This window comes from Camelus bactrianus, chromosome 10 (genome assembly GCF_048773025.1).
Source record: "Camelus bactrianus isolate YW-2024 breed Bactrian camel chromosome 10, ASM4877302v1, whole genome shotgun sequence".
NCBI lineage: Eukaryota > Metazoa > Chordata > Mammalia > Artiodactyla > Camelidae > Camelus > Camelus bactrianus.
In genome coordinates, this window is record NC_133548.1 from 22,140,155 (window position 1) to 22,164,552 (window position 24,398).

A 24,398-nucleotide genomic window follows, 5' to 3' on the forward strand; every position below is an offset into this window, starting at 1 on the left:
TCCTGAAACCATCCACATCTCTCCACCTCCACCATTGACACCCAGGCCCCCATCACCTCCCACCTGGATGACTGCAATCCCAGCTGCGCAGCTGGCCGCCCGGCGTCTCCTCTTGACCCCGTCTCAACCCTGTCAAGCAGAGTTGATCTATGAAAATACAAAGCACATCAGAGAATTAAAGAAAAACAACAACCCGATGGCTTCCCATAACACTGAGATTAGAACCCAACTCCCTGCCATGACCTATAACATCCTATGGTCTCTGGATCCCCCTTCCTTCCTGACTCATCTCCAGCGACCTTTGCTTTCCCTCCTTACACTCCAGCCACACGGGCTTTCCTTATTTTCCCTCTGGTCACCAGGCTTCTTCCCACTCGAGCTATTGACTCAACCAGGAACACACTTCCTCCCGGTCACTGCAAGCCTGGCTCCATCTTGTCATGACAGTCTCAGCTCACCTGTAAGCTCCTCAATGAGGTTTTCCCTTCCACCCCAACCCTCTCTTTCACTTCATCCAGACTGGTGTCCATCACAGCACTTACCAGCAAGATGTGTTCGGTCTTCACTGCTGTACCCCAGCTCACCGGTGCCTTGTGTCATAAGCACTCAATAAAAATTTGTTTTCCATAGGAAACTTTCAGCACCATCCAGGAGTTTGTGCTTAGTTGCTACTTAGTATGAAAAATAACGAATTCCCTTTAAAAAAAAAAAAGTACAATAAAAGAAGCTGAGGGATTTGTTTGCTGACTTACTTGGGATTTAATTACATGGAGGATTTTGATGAAAAGAAGGAAAAATATTGTAGTACATTATGGTGCTAATGTGTGGGAGTTTTCATTGTTTACCCCTGTCTCCTTCCTAGGGTTTTATTAATGAGCCAACTATCTTGTGTGTGATAATGTATTACAATGAGTTCCCTTTGGTTGTGGGTCAAGATAAAATAGCACAGTGTAATTTAAACAAAATGATGTTTGCTTGGTGAATGACTCGTTTAATGCTTGTTTCTCTTCTGCTGCCCTTGCGCTGGGCACACCCCGGGTGGAACAGACCCAGACTCCCTCCTCTCTAACTGATGGGAGCAGGTGGTTGAGATCTAATTTGACCTCCGAAACCACAAGCATCAAGGTGGCCCCTCCAACGGCCACTTGTTGCAAAGACTGACCACCTTGCCTGACGGTCTCTGAACAATCATGGGTCTTTGGACCCTCTGATTTTCTGAAAAGCTGGGCAGACATGCACCACCTGGTTACTTCTCAGAGCAGCTCCTGGGCCAAAGCAGGGCACTGATCCCAGAGAAGTGGTGTGCCACTTCAACAGACAACCTTCAAAAGACGGGCAGCGCCTTACGCCCACCTGTGCTAACTGCCAGCCGCCCACAAGAGAGCACAGTGGTGGGAATGCCCCTCTTATCTCCGGCTTTCATCGCTGTGGTGGTGAGAAGCTGCTCTTGTGGGCTGAGAGGGATGGGTTTCAAGGGTTTCTTCACTTTTGATGTCAACCCCTCACCACCGCAAGATGTGCACGTGCCAGCTGTGGTGTAGTGTCTGACGGGGGGAGCGGGGCAGGCAGGGGAGCGCATACAGATACAGGTATTTGCCATTGACGCCACATGATGGAGGTGAGCCGTCTCTCCCCAAAAGAACATGGAGCTTCTAGAAAGTAAGGTCTGTTCACCTCTCTTAGCTGTAAAATGTCAATGATTTATCTGAAGCAATGAGTCCAGCGGGTGTAGTACTAGTCACCACTGGGTTCCCAGGATATTGCATTGATGTCCCTTTCCTGTGTCAAAATTGGCCTCGCTGTGATGTTATAAAATATTTAGCCACTCTTTCTCCTCCCACATCTCACCGAAGATGATGGTGAATGTGTAGTAAACACTCAATTGACACAGTATTTTCTTAATAATTTCTCTTTTGATAAATTGCTACTTCAAATGTAATGACTGTCAAACTGGGGGGAAATGAACATGAGAGCACATTTTTTGCAAACTGTATTTCATTTCTCATTCTAAACTCTGGCGATGGCATTGGATGGTTGTGTATTTGATACGTAACATATTAGAGGTTAACGTCATTACAATGAGAAGTGATCACTATGGGTACCATCTGTATAAAACCTTCTCTGATCCTTGCAAATTGATGACAATAACTGAATAGAATTTAACAGACTCATTTAGGCTGACAAATACAGAAGCCATTATGTAAGTGAAGAAATTTTCTAGAAATACTATGACTAGCACTTTCACAGTCCCCGGCATGTAAGGGACCCAGGTGTCCTTATTGTTTTGGACACAGAAGCACCTCAAGTCCAACACCCAAGCCCTCATGTGCAACTTGCAAATATTCTTTTTGTTTTAAATGAAACTCCTTCTTCATAGTTCTGTGCACCTGCACACCAGCAGCCAGGTGTTCAGCTGTTCAAACCCCAAACAGCCACCAACACGTACCTCCCTCTGTTACACTTACACTCAGTGCATTGGGGGGAGCAGAAACAGATGCTATAGGCAAAGCCCATGGGATAGAACAATAAAAAGGAAGAGAGATGAAGAAAAATGCTGCATTTTTTTTCCCAGACAAAGGTCAGCAAACTAAATTTCAGCAAAACAAAAAGGCAACACAGACAAATCAATCTGTGGATTTTAGTCACATTTGAAAATAAGTTGGATTCACTGCAAAATAATATAAATATATATATGAAAATACATATCATGCATATACAGAGAGAGATATAAAAACACTGAGTCATCAGAAGTCATTGGAGTCAATAACAGGACAATACTATAACCAAAGCATTTAAAGAACAGCAGAAACTATTCTCCAGAAACTAAAGTCTCTTCAGGAATCAACTGACCTTTAAGTCTTCCTCTATAAGTTCAAGACACCGACCTTCGTAAACACAAAGGATTTAGGGGATCATTTTTGCAAAGAAATCTGATACCATGTTTTTGTTTTTATTCAATGCCCCAATATGTCTATGATTCAAATACTTTCCAGGTTTTTCCCTTCCTTGTGGGGGGCGGAGGGGAACAAGATGAGAATAATTAGTGTTTTTTTCTGCCTAGTAGTTAAACACCCTAATTACTTCAAGCGCCATTACCGCCACTTGCACAGAAGCCATCCTTTGAAAATACTTTCCAATTTAAACTAAAATTGATGCTGATTTCTACTGAGAATATAGCCAATATTAACACAATTTGGAGAGTTATTGGATTTACTTTTTTAATCTTAACAGGGATGTCAATATTCTAAGTGCACACAATGGAGATAATCTGCTACCGTCTGAAGTGGAACCAACAACAACAAAAAAACTCTTTAAAAGACCGCCTGTTTTTATAGATGTGAAAATTATTATAATTATATATCATATACCATAACCTTTATTACCGATGGGCCACTATTTTGGTACTAAAATGTCTTCCTCTATTCCTTCATGCAAAATTTACTTCCGTTAGAATCATATTATTGGGTCTTTTTTCCCTTCCACTTTCATACCAGATGGAATTACTTTTTCTGACTGTTCGGTCAATAAATCAACACTCACGTGCAGCCTGTGCAAACATTTTGCATTCATTTCTTTACCATAAATTCAATGGGTTAAGAGATTATGACATTAACTATTTGTTTCCATAACAAAATATAACAGACACCATACAGTAGATAAACAGTCGAATGAATAAATCTTATTGCGATCCATTTTTGTGGCACTCATCCTGGATTTTGTCAGTTAAATGAAGCCAGTGATGAGGACCATAAAATGCCAGAGACAGTGCTTACTAGAGATGCAAGAATAAATGAGATTTGATGCTTGCCCTCAGAGTTGGCGGGAAACGTGTGCACAAATAATATGAGGCAGAACGTGACAAGTACCAACAGTGTTACAAAATGATGTTAAGGTTCTGGGAAAGATGAAATTATACCTGGTTGGGAGAAGCAGAAAGGTTTCATGAAGGAGGTGACCCCTGGAGCACATCTTACAGGATGAGTAGAAATTCGCTGGGCAGAAATGGAGGGTGACCATCCAGAAAGAAAGAACAATAAAAAGAAAAGCATGAAGGTGGAAGACAACGTTCGGGAGCCACTCGTAGTCAGTTTTATCTGTATCGTGGGGGTATGTGGGAATAGGGCCTTGAATGGCAAATCGAGACGTTTTTAATAATTCAGTAGACAATGAGCTGCTAGCGGTAGTTTTGAAGCAAGACAGCAACATGAAGATTACTGTGAAAGCAACGTGTACAACAAGCTAGAACTGGAAGAATAGAGGCATTTAGAGACTATTTGGAAAGTAGAAAGGCTTCCAGGGAGAAATAAGGAAAATTGAAGGCTTGAATCATGGCAAGTGGTGTACAGAGGAGGGACTGGAACCAAAAGGCAGTGCAGAGATAAAAAATAACAGACTGGCAACCAGTGTGGTGCCATAAACAAAAATAGGATTATCAGGAAGAGAAAAAGAAGCCACTTTTAGAAGATGGAGTACCTAACACATGAATGCCTTGTATATATCAAAAGCAACCCAGCACCCTAAGGCATCTCTCCCCTCTTTCACTGTCAGGGACCTAGAACTCACCTAGCCTCCACCTGGTCACACCTGAGGCTTTCTGCAACACGTTAGGAATATCCAAGACCCTCCTGACACCTCCATTTCCTATTGCTCATTCATTCAGCGTAATAAACACAAGTGCTTCCCATCAGAAGGCACCTCGTTCAGCCTTATCAAGGATGAGACACCATCTCTTCCTTCACAATTCTGCTGGTCTAGTTCTGACGCAACTCTGCATGCTGCCCTGATCGCTCTGGATGTGGTTTCTCGATGTTTGCCCTTATTTTTTCATCTCATGGTAATGCCTTTACTAATTAGTGGATATAAGAATAATATAAAATTCAAAAGAGAAAGTAATATACACACTGCAATTTAAAAATGGGGAAGATAAAGTTGAGAAAAATCTCAGAAAACAGAGCAAAAAGAAAAAAAACAAGGAAGAGAGGACAAAAGCATTAGAGTAGCTAACTAAGAAGTTCAACATCTGAAAAGTGGACATTCTAGGAAGAAATGGAAGTAAGAAAATCATCAAAAAAAGAATTCAAGACAATTTCCCGGAACTAAGGAGGCAGCTTTCCAGACTAAAAGGATACTGAGTGCATAGCACAAAAGATGAAAATCGACCTGTGTCAACACAGATCATTGTAAATTTTCAGAATCCTGGGGTAACAAAATCGTATAAACTTCCAGAGAGAAAACAATAAAAAAAAGCCCTTTTACAATCCAGCCCAGCACACTCCCCCAGTGTTACTTCCTCCCAGCCCAGCCCCTTTACCAGCTATCTCCCCACAAATGTAAATCAGATCATGTCCCTCCTGTTTAAAATCTTCTTGTAGCTTACACTGCACTCAGAATAGATAAAAATGTAAAGAAAACAGGGGAATTAGGCTTCAAGGCTGCCTCTAAAATTTGACGACTCATGAGCATTAGCCCTTCTGAATGAATGGATAAAGGATTCTGCTTTATTACCAAAATGGAATTTTTCTTCTCCCTACCTCACTCGTTAAATCTTGTTTTCTTTTCCCTTTCCAGTTTTCATTTAGTCATCAACCCACACTGTTTCATGCAGAATGTTGGTGATGTCAGTACTGTATCACACGAATGACTCCTGAATAGGGTTTTGATGTAAGAAGTCATAACAAAGTTTCAAAAGAGCAGTTGACAAGTGGGTCAAGTTCCCATGTGAACTAAGATTCTCTCAGTTCTCCTTGGGGTTAGGGCGAGGAAAAGAAGAAACAGGTTAAATGGAGCAGTGCTAGCCAGTCAAGCGAGGCTTCCCAAATTTGCACTGACCACCGGATTATCATGCAATTAGGAAGTAAGAACTTGTCTATGCCTTAAATGCAAAGTGGTCGATACAGGTCTAACCAGACGGAATTGATGAAATGGGCTTGGGTCCTTTCACACTAATAAGCTTGCACTTAAGATTTGATTCATTACATGAATATTTATTGAACATCTACTTTATGGCAGGCCCTTTTCAAGTGTTGGGGACACAGCAATGAGAAGGCAGAGGAGGTCTGTGCCCTCTCGCAGTTTACGATCTCATGGGAGTCAGACAGGACCCAAGACAAGGTAGGGTGATGGATGCACAGGGATGAGGTGGACGTTGTGAAAATGAGAGTAGATGGCGTCGTCAGAGAGAGACTCTGGGGAGACACATTTCACAGGGACCTGAGTAATGAGGAGGACCCCGCCACACCAAGACCAGGGAAGGCCAGGCAGAAAGAAGAACAAGAGCGAAGGCTCTAAGGTGGAAACAAAGTGGAGTGTTTGGAAAACAAAAAGAATACAAACTGGTCAGAACATACTAAGAGATGAGGAAGAAGCACTTCCCCATCAATCCTAGAAGCCCATCCTCTCAGCACTCTCATTCATACTACCATCTCTGGAGGGCTGGGACCCGTGACCTGCCCACATAATCAATTCTCTGGCCTCTGCGTCTTCAATCGTCCTTCCCTCTCAAGGGGGTAGGGCAATGCTTCCAATCTTTGTTACAATACCCAATGTTACCAAGTTGCAGTGTTCTCATCAAATGGACCCTTCTGCAGGTGCTCCGTCCTGTCCCCATCTGCCACCTCCATCTCTTCCCCCCGACACGAGCCATGGGATGCAGCCACGTGACAGAAGAGAGCTCTGTAAGGGCAGAGATCCCTTTGGTCTTGTTGGTTGCATCTCCCTACCGACAAATAACTGATAAATCAGTGCACACCTGAATTTCCACAAAGGGGATTACAGTAGGCTTATCTTTTATTCTAATGTTGCTTGAATAAGAACAAAATAAAAACAAACACAAAGATGTGCTGGCGGATCAGTCACAGGGTGCTCTTTCTCTTCTGCTTGGAAAGCTCTTTGACGGCGTCTATCTCTGCAGGAGTGAACTTGGGGGTTAGCACCACGGCGTCATAATCAAACTCTTCATCAAGTGAGAAGGGCTGAACTTCATCTCCGATTATCTATAAAAGACAACAAAGGAGGAAAATCATGTATAATCACAGTAAAGGAAGATGGAGTTGAAAACACAAACTTCCTATTAGTATTTAATTAAAAATTTTTTAAAGACTTCAGCCCTCTCAGCTGATTTAGCTGTTTTTAATTAAAATAATAAATTCAGTTATTCAATTTGACCTAATTTAAGCCTCTTAATATGCCCCATTTGTACCATCCTGGATCTGAATGAATATCATTAAATAATTCTGCCCACGGCAAGAATCAGAAAGTCTCTCTTGAACACATTCATTATATTTTTACCATTTGTATTTTTAGGGCTATAGACATATGGAAAAACTAAGAGCTATATTCAAATGTGAGAAAATATATCTTAAGATTTTGGTCAACCTTAAAGACATTTTTACCACTTACCAAAAAAAAAAAAAAAAACTTGTATCAATAAAACATAATTTTCAAAGATAAAAATACTCCATACTGAACGCACTCCTTCAGATTATACCTGGGCCAATAACAGTAGGAATTTAAACACATAGTAGCACCATAAATTTAAAAGTTCAGGATCCCTTTTTCCTACCAAGAATTTAAAAAATATTACAGGCTTTACCTGCTACTCAGAGTAGCTGCAAAGAGACGTAATAATTTTGTATCTATTTATTCACAATCTGTGACTTTTAAAGACTTCCTAAAAGAAGGCAGATTTAAAAAAGCATATTTTCCAATAAACTGAAGAGAATGCCTTAAATCTCACTGTATCACCTCTTAAAAAGCCTCTCCAAAAGCAAATGGTGTGGGATACAATGAAATCACCCAGTACTTCCAGGTAGCTCTATATTAAGTATGGTGATGCTGAAATAATTGAAAACTATGGCTTATGCAAGAATGAAAAAAAATGCCCCGAAGCTATAATCAGCTTTAAATATTCTTGCATGGTAAAATGATCTCATTGAGTGGCTTTTGTAATGTTCTTGAAAATGGAGCATCTAGCTCAGAAACCATGTGCTGTTATCAAAGGTGGAAAAAAAAACCAAAAAACAAAAAACAAAACCCACAAAAACATGAGAAGCAGATACCTCCTGTCGGTTTAGCAAGTTGCATCTTGCAGTTGGGTGTGCAGTGCTAATAGGAAACACCTAGTCATCTATCATCCTTTCTTGGTAAAACCAGCAAGAGAACAAATTTCAGAGACCTCGTTTACTTCCTCTTAATTAGAAAGGGTCTGTGTGCCCTCCTGACAAAGGTAGTCATGGGAGCTGCCATTGAGTGAGTTCCCACCACATGCAAGCCCCAGGACTGGGGACCACGTGGGCATTAGCAGGCTCTGAAAGGTTAAGTACCTGGCCAAGGCTGCACAGTTAGTAAGGGAGAGAAGCCAGACGTGAATCCAGGAGAATCTGCTTCAGATAAAGCTTTGCCTTCTCAACAAGAAACACCAGCAAGAATTAACCTTGAAGTTTTCACTAAGCCAAGTCATAGCTCTTCGGGAGAGAAGTTCTTTTCCAAATAAGCTTAAAAAAAAATCTCCAGAGACTCTCATAAAAAATGCATTCAAGGCTGCACATAATAATATGACTATCTTTAAAAGAAAAGCCGTACACAGGAAGCGAATCCGTCTTCAGAATGAAGGATCTGTCCGTTTTGGTCACTTCCTGAGATAAAATTTACTATTGCCACAGCCAAAGTGACAGTGGGGTAGTATGGCTAAGACCAGCTCCAGTGAAGAAACCCAGACGCAAAGACACAATATGTTCATTTCCTGAACACAAGTATCCTTGCCATCTCCAACTCTCTCCAGCAGGAAGCGCTGAGGCTTGCCGGCTGGCCACAACCCCACCCTGAGCTGACTCTAACAGGAGCCCCACCTCTACCAGTGCGTTCCGTCTGATTGGATCCTTGCTGCCCTTACACACCTGGCTGAAGGCCTGCCATCCACAGGTCCCCCAAGATTCAGGCTGCCCATGGTACTAGGACTTTGAACCCCACCTGGAAGTCCGCAAAGCCCACCCCAGCCTTACTAGCCACTCTCACAAATGCAGTCACTTTGCCTTCACCTACCCTCCTCCGGGGCTGGAAAGCAGTGTTAAACTAGACACAGCCTTTTGCTGAGCTAAAGCCCCAGCCACACCACGCCATCCTCCTGACACCCCCTCACGCAGCACAGACAGCCCTCACGTCCCCACCTCCCTTCCCTCTACTTGCTCACTCCATGAACACTTACTGAGGGTTGCATGTGTGTTAGATCCTAGGAACATGAGGATGGAAGAAACCACTATCTGTGTCCATGAGGTTTTATAGCTTTGGGAGAAGACAGAAGTGAATGAGTGATTTCATTAACACGCTCCATGCTCCCTGACAGAGGAATGCAGAAAGGGATACGGAAGCAGAGAGGAGAAAGTACTGAGGCTTAACTTACTCTCAACTGAGTGTTGCCACTGCCAGAAAATCGTACCCGCCTCCCCACTCATCACCCCACTCAACACCCACCTGGTTTCAGCAACTCAGACAGAGGCAGGCTTGTATGCTGGACTTCTAGACTCTCTGACGAGGGCTTACTGCCGTGGTCAAGTTAGTTCTTTCTCCCAGATATGGCCCAATCCATCACCTTCTCATTCCTTTCCCTTCCCTGAGGTCTCAACACAACTTTTGGCCATGATAGTCAACATTATGCAACTATAGATATAGATATTTATCCTGAATTGGAAATTTTTTTATTTTCCTGTAAGTTCTTTTTTATATATTTGAGTTCTGTGTATGGAGTGTGATTTCCTTCATCAGTCATTTGGTACTCGCCAAAACAGTAGCAAGGAATAAGTTTTTAACTAGCCAATAAATATATGATGCCAACCCAAGAATTATTCATTTATAATACACTTAAAAATATAAATTTCTACAGTTAGAAACTGAGTTATTAACAGCAGCTATTGTTAGAGTAATTCCTTACGCAATGCTAAAATACAAAAGCAAGAAACCAAGAATAATAATTCTTTCATATTTGCAATGCCAAATATGATATTCAAAACATTGTAAAACCAGTTGGGAGTATCACTGTCACTCTATACTGCAAGGTGGCCAGTACATCTCTGAGTCAAAATGTCAGAGGAATGGCCTTCTGCAGTCATTCAGTTATATTCCATTCTTTCCCCAGATGTTCCTATTAAAATCTGGCTTTGCTGACAAACACGGGTCTCGTGAGCAGGCCAAGGAAGTAAGACAGAATTTCACATACGTGGATTTTCAAGTATTCGGTGTTGTCAGGGCATGAAGTGGCCAGCAGAGACTGGCCAGAGATGAAGATAAAGATCGTGACAGCTCTTACATGCTGTTCATCCTCAAGATGATGAAAAGTCACTGAAGATGTTTTGAAAGCAGGGTAAATCCCTGGTCATTGATACATTTCAAATAAATTCCTTCCTTCAGTCAAACATTAACTGAGCAACTACAATGAGACAGGTGCTGGGGACACAGGTGTGCAGAAAACAGAAGGATATCCTGCCCTTTTGGGGGTTACATCTTGAAGGTCACTTTGAAGACTGCACAGAGGGTAGATCTGGAGTCAGAAGACCAGTCGGGAGTCTGCAGAAGCAGGCCAGGCACGGGATAAGGAGAACAGGGTACTGGGAGGAGAGATCTGAAAATATCAGAAAGTAAAACTGGCAGCACGTGATGACGGATGTGGCTAGAGGGCGGGAAGAGCAAGAAGGCAGGAAGGGAAGCAGGTAGAGACAGGCTCAGTTTTTACCACGCTGATCTAAATGTACCTAAAGGAGTCTAGATAGAATTGTCAACAGGCAACTGAATACACAAACCTGAAGCTCAGAAAAAGGTCTGGAGCTGGAGATACAGATTTGGAGAAAAAGGCACAAAAGGTAGTAGAAAATGGATCCAAGTACGTAAGTGGGAAGAGCCGTAGGTTTAGCATGGAACCCTGAGGAACACCAACTCATGTAAGGGGAGCTTGGAGGGAAAACCCCCACAGGAGGCAGGGGAAACACTCAGGCAAACACACAAAGAATCAGAGGAGGGCAGGGAAGAGAGAACCGGTGGACTACGAGCATCAGGGAAAATCAGTGGAGAAAAACACAGTAGACAGAGCCATGAAAATAAAGACTGAAAAGTGTCCATGAGGATTTGGCAGTTATAAGGTACTTGGTACGTTTATTCTGAATATGTTCATGCAGGTGATTAGACCAAGGACGTTTCACAGTATTTTGAATGAGGAATGAGGGGAAAGGAAGCAGAGCCCATGAGTAAGGTCGAGTCTAATGGTTTCTGAAGTCTAGATGAAAAGAAAGGAAAAAGAATAGACTAGCCAAGAAAGGTCCAAGGCAAAGGGAACGTTGTTTTTTCTTTAGTTTTGTTTCATTTTGTTAAGGATGGGAGAGACTTAAACATGTTTCCACGTTGAGGAGACTGAACCAATAGAGGAGAAAGACAGAACGACCCTAATCATGTTATTATACCAGAAAATCACTCCCAGTAGCTAGTGAGTTTTTTTGATTGTTTACTTGTTCATTCAGTATTTATTGCATGTCTCCTATATGCATAGCACTGAACTCAGCACTCGTTCTGACTTTTTTTTTTTTTGCATTTTAATTAAGTAACCTTATAGAGACACACACGAGTGAATTGAGAGTCTTCCAAGGGGCACATATGTAACTCAAAGTGAACCCTGATGTACACTGTAGCTCAGAAGATACCACTATGATCTTCAAAATGACAGCTTTTAAAATACAGCAAAGCTGCCGTTCTGTTTATGCATTTCAGCTGTTGGCTACTGTGGAACACTTTGGAATTCTCTTCTTTCAAGTCAGGTTCATCTTAGGGTTTTAAGCTATAAGGCTCCAAGGTTTTTAGATTACAAACTGAACTCCTGATTTATTTCAAAGAGGAGAATTTGTGCAATGGAACACCAAATCCCCTGCTACTAAACAGAAAACAACTGTGAATTAAGTTATTAACTTGTTATTTTTGCCTAAGGAGCTGAGAGAAATATGTGGATTTCAGGTGTCTAATTTCAAATCTAATTGAAATCTTTTTGTGGCCTCTCAGGGAAGAGCATTTATACACGATTAGAGAACTGCTGGTCTTCTTAAGATTGCTCGCGTGACTTATTCTGAGAGGGACACTGTTACAGGAGGAGCCATTTCCATTCACAGCACCGCACAGGCTAATTAAAGGAAATAGAACTGATGCTCAAATAAGTAAGAGGAGCATTTAGCTGGAGGCTAATCTTGCACAGTAATGTGGTAAATAAACTGTCTTTATAGGTAAAAAAATTTTTAAGTCCCATTATGAGTTGGAAAAAACAGATCTCCCATCAAAACACTATGAAAGTTTCTTCTATGATCTGTTCTACAGTTTAGGGGATACGGAAGGAACTCACAATTTTTCGCCTTCTTAATGTGAATTCTTTTCATTCTCTAAAGCTGTTCAAAACTTCCAAAATTCATCAAGATAGAGTAACTAAAGCAAGAAGTTATTCACCAAAGGAAAGTGGAAGGTTCTTGGAAAATGTTCAGCTGTAAGGGGGAAATGTGCATGTATAAAAGCAGTGATAAAATTAGAGGGAAAAATTAAATTGGTCCAGTCCCTTTCAGGAAGTTATGGATTCTTATCAGGTAATTAAGAGGAAGACAGGACATCCAGTATACATTTCATCTTTTGAGACTGAAGTCACAGAAACCGATTACCATCTCTAGCCCAAAATAGCCCCTTGGTAGGTCTTTATAGGACACAGGTGCCTGAAATTGGTGATTATGTTCTTTTATTTGCATTGGGTGCCTTAAAATAAGGTTAATACTTATTAAACCAAGGCAGAGTTGGTGCAGTACTGTGATTCTGAAAAGTTTCTCCAACATATAGTGATTAAAAGTAAAAATCCCAACCAAAATATTACTCCGGGTATTCAAAATGCGGCAAGAATTATCCACCTAAGTCTCATGAGTTTGCCAACACAAAGACTGTTCAGATCATTTTGATTCCAACATTTTAAAATGTTCACATTTTCTGGGAAGAAATTTATATTCCTCTTAAAGATACAATCACATACAGGGTTTTAACTTATATTTTACTGGCTATATGATAGATTCCAGAGATCATTCAGGTTTTTTTTTTTAACCTATCAACTAAAACCATTTCGTAACAATTTCTATAATGGCATTAGGTGTCACTGACCACTGGCTCATCCAATAATTTGTATGGTCACAACTGAAGTTAAGAACATGAACATGTCTTTAAAAGGAACTGATTCCTGCTAGAAATCACCTTGCAATTTCACTTTCTTACAAGTCAGAGAAAGCAATCTATAATTCAAAAAGCATATTGAATGGTGGCTGTCCCTACCAATTCAACTGGTAACCAATTTGAGGGTTTAATACAAACCTGCAAGTATCCTAGGTAGACTTTTGTGATGGCAGTAACAAAAGTCCTATGTGAAAGAAGTGGTTTAAAATTGAAATGTGTGGATTATTTCTAATTGAACAACTGCTTCCATAACAGAATATCTTCAAGTGAATGACTGAATAATCAAGAAACACCCTAGGAGTTTTATTAGGAAGCAGTAATAAAGAGCCCTTAACAACTTCTTATATCTGAAGCCCTTTATGCTAGAGTCAAAAAGGTGACAAAGGTCCCTACTGGGCACCACCAGCAGCCTCGGTCGGTGCATGTTTGTTTAGTGTACACAGAAGAGTTGCAAATGACGGCAAAAGATGACTTTCAAGTTGTGCATTTGGGAGAGTTAATATGTGAAAGATCCCACTCTCTGGCGCTTGTGAAGCACATGGCTAGAGGACCTCTCCCAGCCTCCCCGGTGACTGGACAGGAACACGGAAGAAGTGGTTGCCAATGGAACGTGAGCAGAAATGAAGAGCCCTGCGCCCTCAGCCTTGGGCGAATCGCGCTGCGCCCCCCACCCCCGCACCCTCATCTGCTGCCCCTCCAGGTAGGACAGTGGCCTGACTCTGAACGTGCACTTGAGAACAATGTCCTAAGGCACAGTGGAGACCCAGAGAGAAGGAACCTGGGCCCTGATGACCCCAGGGAACAGAGCCACCCACTCACTTTAAAGGCTCTCCACTGACTGTTACATGACAGAAATAAACTTCTCTCTCCTTTCAGCCACTGCATTATTGTTGAGATTCCCTACTATAGCAGCCTGGCCTTACCTTAAGTGATGTAAAACGTTTATGGGACCTTGGAAACAGTAATAAAAAGAAAAATGGCCAGTGCAGACTGAAAGAGATAAGAAAACTGTCCATCCTATCTACCTCGTAGTCCCCAGGGAACATTGTCCTGTAGCATGGCGTACATCATGACACAAACATAGTTTCCGCATAAAAACATAATTGCTCTCTGTGTGTTTAAAAGGAATTATACACATTAAAGAGTTAGCAGTGAGAGGGTCCCAATTAAGCAACCTGAATTCTAAATTTTCCCAAATCTGAGAAAAATACAGACGCACACAGGTACACTGCCATTTCTCTGAAAGGACACACTGCACAATCGAGGCAATTTCAGGAGAATTGAATTCCTTGTGGAGTACCTCTTCCCTTTGTCTGTCTACTCCTTTTATGGCGGCGGCGGCGGCGGTGGCGGCGGCGGTGGCAGCGGCCCTTGGCTTCACTCCAGGGGTAAGAGGCTGGGCCGCAGAAGAAATATAAGAAGAGACACTGGTGCTCACATTCTCCTCCACCTCTCCTGGAAGCAGCAAATCTGTTGAATACAAAATATTTCACTTGATCTTTTCACCAAGGTCACAATTGATCTAAATCATCTAAAAGCCTATAACAGTCAAAAGGATGAAGCAAATATGCTCAAGTAAAGTAGGTCCATTGCACAATGCCTGTCCTCGTTCTGGAACTTGGCTCAAGGGACTGATGCATTTGCTTTTATCTTATTGTTGCAGAGTTACAATCCATCCAAAAGGTCTGGGAGAAATGTTGTTTGGGGAGTAACTTGATCATCCCTCTCATCCTCAACCCAATTCCTACTTCTGTAGGAAAATAAGTCAAGAAAGACACGAACTTTTGCCTCATTTTGCCACACTTTCCTGAGGGGTGAAGAGAAAGAAAATGGAGGGCTGATTTCATCCTGTAACAACTTGGCAATATTTCAAATATATATATAAAACAATGATGCCAGAAGGAAGGAACTTTAATTTTCAGCAGGAAAAATGAAACACTCTGTCATACTCAGAATGCATGGCCTAATTCTCAACACTTGCAAACAACAACAATGTGTTTTTTTACGGCCTGTTTAACACAATCCCAAGAATTCAAAAGCCGATCTTGGCTTTCTGATCAGTCCAGTAGCGGTGGATGTGTTCCCTTATTTTCGCATGTGTGACAACAAGGATGGACCACACAAAACCGGTGATCTTCCACATTTCTCCCTGAAGACAGAAAAACAAACAGAAGCGCAGCAGGATTCCTCCCCGGCCTAAGTTTTCGCAGGACCGGAAGGGCTGCCGGAGCCAGCCGATAACTTGCAGCTGGCGCAGGCTGCCGCTGCCTGCTACTCGATGATGATCCTAATTAAGACACTAATTAAGTTCTCAGTGGAAGTCATTAATTAACAACAGGCTTGCCTTGGCTGTTGCCAACGGCAGCATATTTGGGGAGATAACTGAGCAGGTACTGACATTCAAAACCTGCAACTTACTTGAAATACATCTCTCAACCACCGCAGATATAACCTTCACAAGAGACACGACTAGCAAATGCTTCAGACTCCAGCAACAGAGAACATAAACCTAGAAACTGAGTACGTGGGTAGCGGGATGGGGAAGAAGGGCGTTCTACTATGATTAATTACTGAAATCATAGAATATGACCTAATTAATGAGGAGAAATAGAAACAACAATAGTAGCCGGCATTTTAAATGCATTAATTCAGCTAATCCTCTCAGCAACTCTCATTTCCCATCTTACAGGCAGTGAGCTTGAACACAGAGTTAACCGCACGCAGGGCGCCAAGCCGCAGTCTGTCTGCAGAGCCCCCGCTCTCAGCCCACGACGTCACATTATGAACTTCTTTTAACTAAGCACTTTCATCACATGTATGATTCAGATCTATCAGATGACACCTCCCAACTCAGGGCCAAGAAATGTCACTACGGTAGCACATTGACATGATTATTCAGCGTTAAGTGCATTTACACATTTTATAACCAGAGAAGTAATATTTTTAAACTCAATAAGTTTGGTGTAAAGACTGGCTTTCTAAGGTGTCCTTTTATGAGTCCAAAGTCCCTCCTTCACTGGTGGGGATGAAGGCAAGAGGAGAAAGGTTCAAGCCTCTTAATGTGAAAACCAATATCTACCAGACCCCTTGGCTGCCAGTGCAAACATCAGTTCAAATGTGAAATCAAATTCAATTCTGCTTTCAGAACTATTTAAAATCTGACTGGCAATATTGAGCACCAGGAAGGACAACTCTTCAATTGCTTTGCTGAAACTTTTCACTTTCCTAGTATGTTTGCAAAGAAGGTAGGGTTTTCAACAAAAATGGTTTCTTTCATAAAAACTCCACTGCCGTGGGAAGAAGTCTTTCAAAACCATATGACTCAGTATCCACCACGTTTCAAATTCTTGTCACTTGTTTCTTCAGTGTGAAAGGAAAATGCACAAATGCATAGCTGTTGGAGCCTAACACAGCACCTTACGCACAGTAAATTCTCAACACATACTGGCAGAGAGGAAATGAATTTCCTGCATCTCGACTTTTAAACTGAACAGCAAGTATGAAGAAACTACTGACCCACAGGACTTTGTGAATGATGTCTAGTCCTCAGCCTCAAAAACTAAATTTTGTTACAGGGTTAAGATTTTTCACACATATAATCAGAGATCAATCAACAACAACACTGAACTGCTTTAACTCTATAAAGAGGACAGATTTATGAAACAGTGAAACCAATGTGGACAGGAATAGTCTGATAAAACATAACATATAAAGAAAGCTACCTTATCTTTTAGCCATTTTACAATTACTGGTGGGTAATTTTTATATTCATTCTCTCAGGGGGAAAATGATTGTGTTCATTGATGGTGGGGAATGAAGTTCTCTGTAAAACTGTCAGAAACTGAAATCTGATTTTTAAGATACAATCTGATCTATTGTTTCTAAAACAATTAGTTTTCATCTTAACTAAATACCATCATCTTGACTGACATGCTTTGTAGAGTCAAGGCAACTCTCAAAAATGAGTGTTGATGTTGGATGGTAAGCCTGATTGAAAGTATTTCAGTCTCTTTCTCAACTACATGATAAGAATTTTCTTTGTTTATAAACTATGTGTTTGTGCCATTTGTCTTTCTGTACTTATTCAATGACCAACAAGTCAAAGGTTATAATCATGTAATTAAATACAACATTAAAAAGAAAGAAATCTACCTAACATCTGATAATCTAGACAACCATAAATTTGATCTGCCTATCATATTTGTAAAGTTAATGAATCCATTCCTTTGTTGCCATGTAGAAATGGCCAAAATTTCCTGAAATTTTCGGTATGCCTCAAAACCAAAGAGGATATAGATAAGAAATGCACTCAGACCTCTTCTGCACATAGCTTCCAGATAGGATAGTTTATCTCTGTGGTTCTTGTTTTGGGTTTTTCAAGACCCCAAAGAAGTTTTGTTTATGGGGGTTATATCTATCAATATTTACCACATTAGAAATTAAAAAAGACAATTTTTAAAATATTTGATTATTGTATCATTAAAACAATACCATCATGTATTAAAATAAATATTTTTATTAAAAATCTATTTTCCAAAAATAAAGAAAGTAGAAGAGAAGCATTGGTTTACATTTTTTCAAGCTTTCAAATATCTGCCTTAAATGGAAGAAAGCTAGATTCTGTATTTGCTTCTGCATTCAGTTTTTGGAATATGCTGTTTCAGTTGATGAAAATAAACAACTTCTAGGCTCACACACATATGTAGTTGGAAAGAGGATGAGTATTTTAATAGTATTTTTATATAATTGTGGATATTCTTCTTTGATACCACACTAGATCAAGACAAATGATAAAGATTTTAAAAAATAGTTTCATTGTGCAATACAAAACCATTTCAGTGAACTTTTCATACTCATGTTAAAATCCATTGGTCTATCTTACATGTTGAATGCCTTTCTCCTGTGCATGATTTTGTAACATTATAAATTGGTTATTTGGAAAATGTTGGTTCACTGTGTTACGCAGATCTTCCAAATGTTGACATATTTCATTATGCAATATAAAAATCACATAAGTTAACATTACCAATTTTATCAGAAAAGGCTTTAAATATTGGGAAGTTGTCAAGCTCACAGTACTGGATGTAATTTTTCCAAAAATCCAATTTTCACTTGATCCATTGCCAATTTTATCTTTGGCAATGAACACAATCAGTTGTTTGTCTCGAAGAGACAGGCTCACTTCATCCATTCTTGTATACTACACTTTGTCAGTCATTCATTCAAATAAAATGATCCATGAAAGAAAAAAAAAAAAACCTAGTTCACATTATTCAGTTGCACAAGTGTTTTTTCATGAAAAAGTGTTCTTTATTTTTTCTATGAAAAAATTTTCAGGTATTTCATGTGTATGTGAAATATAACTATTGTATTTCAGCATGCAGTGGAAGTGCTTTATACACACAAAACATTAAAAAGAGGTATACTCAAGGATCAAGATGTAATAAAATTAGTAATTTTTACCATCTCATCAAGGACATTTTCAATGGAAACTGGCATTTGTTTTAACTACAAATTCATGACAGTAAAGATTACAATGACTGCTAGTATAGATTGGTGCCTCTACCTTGACTCACACTAAGTTACTAGCATCTTTACCCATCACTGCGTTTACAGTATCAGTGCAAACATCAACACATTTGACCTTCAGACCTTGGGGTTTCCCCAAGGAGCTCTCAGACCACATCTAATATCAATCCAACCCTCCCACCAAGAACACTAGAAAATCTGGGTAAATCACAAAAATCAACTACTTTAAAGACATTGGAGAGCCACCAGGGAAGCCCACGACTTGAGGGGCCAAGATCCCAGAGAGAAGGGAAATACTGAAGGTGAGTCTAAGAGTCTAAGCTGTCTTTCAACTTATGGCATTTACTGATTTGTAGGCAGAGGCTGACAAACTGAGAAGTGAAGAAGAAACAGGCTAAGAGGCTGAGAAGCTTAGCAGAACTACTAACAGATTCACAGTGCTGTGAAGACAGAAAACAGAGCTCAGGACCTCCAAGGAGGAGGGGCTGCGATTTACCTTGAAGAGCCACACCCTAGGAGTACGCAAGAACTAGAGGCAGAACAGCCCTCTTACAGCCTGAAACCCAGGCACCAAATCAGCTCAATCCTAGGTTGGATCAGGATGATCTATTACTACTGTCTCTGCTGGCAAAATGTTGAAGAAAAGCTTCTCTAGAACAAGACTAAGATAACATCACCCACCTTCCAAACAGCATGAACCCGAAAGAAGAAACGAAGGGGCTCATCCATACGCATAAAGGTTTTTTCCCCCAAATCTCTCCAACTAGATAAAGCCTTCCTTTTCCCTTGAGGAGAAATAAGGAAAGTAGTTGTTTGAAAGCGCAGAATTATCTTCCCAATTCTGTTCTCTTCTCAGGAATGGAGTGGAAGCAGCTTTGCCTTTGTGGTTGACATGGCTTTCAAGCTGGACTTTCACAAATGGGTAAGTTAGCATATTAAAAAAAAAATTGGAGGAACAGGGATAGAGGAACATTTTGAAGCAAGGAATTTTTCCCTCTCAATGTTTTTAGTAATCTTCCAAGCAATGAAAGAATGATTTTTAACAGTCCTAAATGTAAAATAAATGAAGTGCCTGAAACATGCCATCTTCTCCTAGCTCAGGACCTTTGCACATGCTATTCTTTATGCTGTACCTGTACTCTCCTACCCACCCCTTACCCTCACCACTCCCTTCACCTAGTTAATAGGTTATCCTTTAGATCTCAGGCTCTCAGCACTTTCTCTGATCCCACAGACAAATCAAATTCCCCTGCCATATGCTCTTTAGATCTAGAACAATTTGTAATTATATATTTGTGATTATCTGGTTAATGTCTGATTCTTGCAATAAACTATGAATTTCCATGAGGACAAGGACCAGATCTGTTTTATTCTTTATTATATTTCAGGGTCCAGTCACAGTTGTTAAATATCTGTTGAATAAGAATCCAGGTCATTCACAGCCTACATAAAGCTGCTTAAAATTGCAGATAAGGAAAAAATGAAAGAAAGAAAGAAAGAAAGAAAGAAAGAAAGAAAGAAAGAAAGAAAGAAAGAAAGAAAGAAAGAAAGAAAGAAAGAAAGAAAGAAAGAAAGAAAGAAAGAAAGAAAGAAAGAAAGAAAGAAAGAAAGAAAGAAAGAAAGAAAGAAGAGAAAGAAAGAAAGAAAGAAAGAAAGAAAGAAAGAAAGAAAGAAAGAAAGAAAGAAAGAAAGAAAGAAAGAAAGAAAGAAAGAAAGAAAGAAAGAGCTGACTGATGCCTTCAATTAGAATTGGGAGTACTGGAGAGCTTGAAAATGAAAATCAAATAAGGCTGCCAATATCTGAGCAGGAATCAGCTGCCCATTTTCATCTAATACAATCAACCACAGCATAAGTACACCCACTGGTCAAGAGACTTGTATAAAACAGTATAATTCTGAAAACCAGACCTCAAAAATAGTCTCTTCGACCTATTGCACTCAGCGAGAAAAACAGGCTGGGCCAACTGAAGTGGGGTAAAAATAAAGATGACCAGAAGATTCTTCCTACCCTAATGGCCAGAGCATAATAACTAATTCATATGCCAAATAATAATCTTTCTGGATAACAGTCTGGAGCACGACAGTAACTAACCAACAGATTACCTATCTTATCTCAAATTCAAAGGAGGGAGGAAAAGGGGCGTAATTTGATGTCAAATAAACACCAGGCACCAGACCTTGTGGCCAGTGTTCCCTCGGACAACTGCTCAACAGCACTGCACTGAGTTGGCTGCTTGGAAAAACTGTCTCCACTTGGGCTGCCAAAACGATAAGCCAAGTACAGAATCAAGCTCCTGAATCTTGGAGAATATTTATGAAAATGAAAAAAGGTGAACAACTAAAGTCAGTGGTAGAAAAACAATATGCAACTCACTTCCTTGTTGCCCCAGGCAAATCTGTTGCTTAAACAATAACAACAGAATCTAATCAGTAAACCTCTCAGCTGCCAGAATTATACAAGCAACTTGCCTATTTAAAATGTCACATTTCCCATCTGATGTAAATATCTGCCTTCTGCTCACATTCCTGGAGTTTAATACAAATTAGACCCAAACTAAAATTCACCTTGGCACAAACTATTTCCTTTTTTTTTTTTTCCTTTCAAATGACCCAGATTGTGCATTATGGAAATTGCAAAGCTTGGTGGTCTTTTTGGTAATTGGACTAGATCATTAAAGCCTAGGCTGCTTTTCAGCCTTAGTTTTTCACATGATTTTACACAAAGGAAGGTTTGAATAGCTCATTCAAGTCCGCTGAGACTTGGTTCGGTCTCAGTAACCTTTTATACACGAACGCAAGGAGCCTGTTATCTGATTTCTGGAAAAATCATACTAATGAGACATTTTGATGCTATTTTTTAAATTACAAAAATAGATCTGGTAATTAAAAAAAATTACTTAAAAAATGTTTAAAGAAAACAATGTAAAAATAATGGAAAAGGTAAAAAGACGAATTTAAAAGATTGATATAGCCCAAATCAGATTTGCTGGTTATGTAGGATTATGTCAGTATACAGACCTCCTCATTACTGGCAGGAAGCAAGAAATTTAAACCATCACAAAAATGTCCAACTCTTGCATTTTTGTGCCCTCCTCTGAAATTAATTTTACACTGCAAATGTACTACATGCAGACTAGAACCATTTCTCTCCAAGTGTCATCCACAGATGAACTATATCAGAATACCCTGGGGTGGTGGTTAAAAATGCAGATCACTAGATGCCACAACAGACCTTCCGAATTAGACTCTTTCTTGGGAGCATGACCCAGGAATCTGCTTCCTCTCCCCAGATCACCCAAAACCCAGAAACAATGTGTTTGCTCTACAAACTTGGCTTCCTTGTAAGTCCTTAGCTACCCCTTCTAATCCAATCAAAGCCCCTAAACTGCTCCTATAAAGAAATTCCAAGCTGCCTTAAGCATTAAAGTTAAGAGAACCTCTCCCAGGAGTATATGATTCAGTTAGATCACTGATCTCACTTGAACCAGTGAGCAAGGAAAAAAATCTGCAGAGTCTACTGGTTAATTCTGGGCTTGAGAACAGTCCTTTCAGCTGAGTAGTGTGATGTTTGGAAGCAGAATAAAAATGTTAATTGCTTCCAATTACCAAAGCCTCTCAAATTCACGCAACCAGAGAAGCCAAAGCAGAGGTTTACACAGCCAATTTACAGACAGTGGCCACCCCCAAACTAACCACCCTTCACTTTACCTCCTGTGTGACTAAAAGAAGGCCCCGACCAAACATAATGACAAGATTCCTGTTTATGACTATCTAACAACTGTCAGCAATTAAACACCAGCAACCAAACCCCACGGATAACTGCGCCTTCCCTAACATTCAACAGTCATTTTGAGATATTCTTGCATATTCAATTAGGAATGAGAGTTTTCAAAACAAATAACTCTAATTTTGAACATATTTCAAAGCTCCTTTGAGCAACAAAGGATGTCAATGCTTACACAGAAATGTTAACCAGGAAAGGAAAAAGCTCTCATCTACATAAACATCAAAGGACCAGCACTGTCTCTCTCAGCTCGGCCCACGCGGGAAGACGCCCCAGAAGAAACATTTACAATAGATCGTTAGTCTTAAGTGTTCGGCTTACATGTTAATAAATATTTATAACAGCAAAGATTTGGATTTTATTTTCTTTTTGTTTATTTTATGATCAATTCTGATACTTTCATAATTTTTATGATCAACCTATATTTTATGTAGTACTTAAAAATAATTTCAATGTATAACATGGTGCTTCCAAGAAATTAGGGTTTGCCTTAAGTGGCTCTGAGACAATTATCCAAAAATCAATCATGTGGTAAATGGGGGTGGGGAGACACCTTTATTTCATTTAAGGCCAAAGGTTTTACAACCTTTGACAAGCTTTGTTTGACCTTTCAGCTGAAATCTTTGTTATCAACAGAGATTACAGGACTTGAGTTTTCCCTCTCTCGGGGCAGGCAGAGGTAAGGACTGCCAGAAAACAGGAAAAAAAAATGAAAGAAAAAGAAAAGCTGTCTAAAGTCTTATTTGTAGTTTCTAGAAAGAGGTTAAGCAGCATAGAAAGGCAACAAAAAGCATACCCTGGCTCATTTGGGGCTTGATCTCTTCATCCACATCCAAATCTTCCAAATCTAGGAAATTGTCTACCTAGAAAAGGATTAACATCACTTTTATGCATATTAGACCTAGAGAAAAAAATGCAATTAAGAATCAATGAATGCACTTCCACAATACACAAGTGAGTAACTGAATCCACTTTTCCAATTAACTTTTGAGTCCCAGCTAGAGATCTTTGTGTTCACCGTGCTTTCGCAGAGACATCTGAAAGAAGCAGTAAATCTGGAAGTTGGCCTGGATTTTGAAGGCACCATATCAAGATCTCTACACTGAAAGCGAAAAAACAGTCTGGGGAGATTTTGAAAAGGGACTTTGTTCCTGATTCTATCCCAGAACATACACCACCACCAAGACAGTCCAAAACAGTGTCTCTGTGTTTTGCTTTTCTTTTATTGCTTGCTCCTCAAGCAAATGATGGTGGTGGGTCAGCTGTTATCATAGTAGTGTGCTTTAAACTCCAAAGAGTCAGAGAGAAGAAACTAAAGAAAGCAGGAGAGAAGGTTCATTCAAAACAAAACCATTCAGCTGCAAGTAAATCACAAGAAAGGTGAGCAGGGCAAAAAAATCAAGTGTTCTCTCTTTCAAGCAAATAAAACTGAAAATTACTTAAAAGGTAAAAAGCAGAGTAAATGACCTTTATGGACACAATAGCAGCATTTCAATGAAAAACTATTCCACGTGGAATACTGCTTCCCACCGCACACTGACAATGAGATGGTTTAAATTAACAAAATGGTAACATTTCAGACATGAACTAATTTATCTCAGGTGGCTATCAAAGAGTGTAAATAAGAAAATGATTTCACCATTTACTAGTAAAGGTATAATGTCACAATACCTTTTATGCTTATGACCTCAAACATGTGCATAACAAAATACCATAAAGTTACAAATTTAGATCTCATCACTGGAATTTAAAAACACACCTTGGGTCTTTCTTCCCCACTCTCTACTAGCCAGACCATGGCTCTTTCATGCGAATTAAAAATGGTAGGTTCCATTGCTTATAAGTACATAACTGCAGC

General features: G+C 40.0%; 1 protein-coding gene across 4 annotated transcripts in view; it reads right to left on the reverse strand.

Annotated features, from left to right (window-relative positions):
- Positions 1–2,628: 2,628 nt before the first annotated feature.
- The window catches only part of IFTAP (intraflagellar transport associated protein), a 63,223-nt gene continuing 41,453 nt past the window's right edge, over positions 2,629–24,398 (reverse strand). For all 4 annotated transcript variants that reach the window (XM_074372162.1, XM_045523816.2, XM_010964660.3 and 1 more), the window contains 3 exons: positions 23,337–23,403; positions 14,528–14,697; positions 2,629–6,992 (listed from right to left, as the gene is read on the reverse strand). In XM_074372162.1, coding sequence (XP_074228263.1) covers positions 6,852–6,992; positions 14,528–14,697; positions 23,337–23,403 — 378 coding nt within the window. In that variant the 3' untranslated portion in view covers positions 2,629–6,851. The remainder of the gene's footprint in view (positions 6,993–14,527; positions 14,698–23,336; positions 23,404–24,398) is intronic.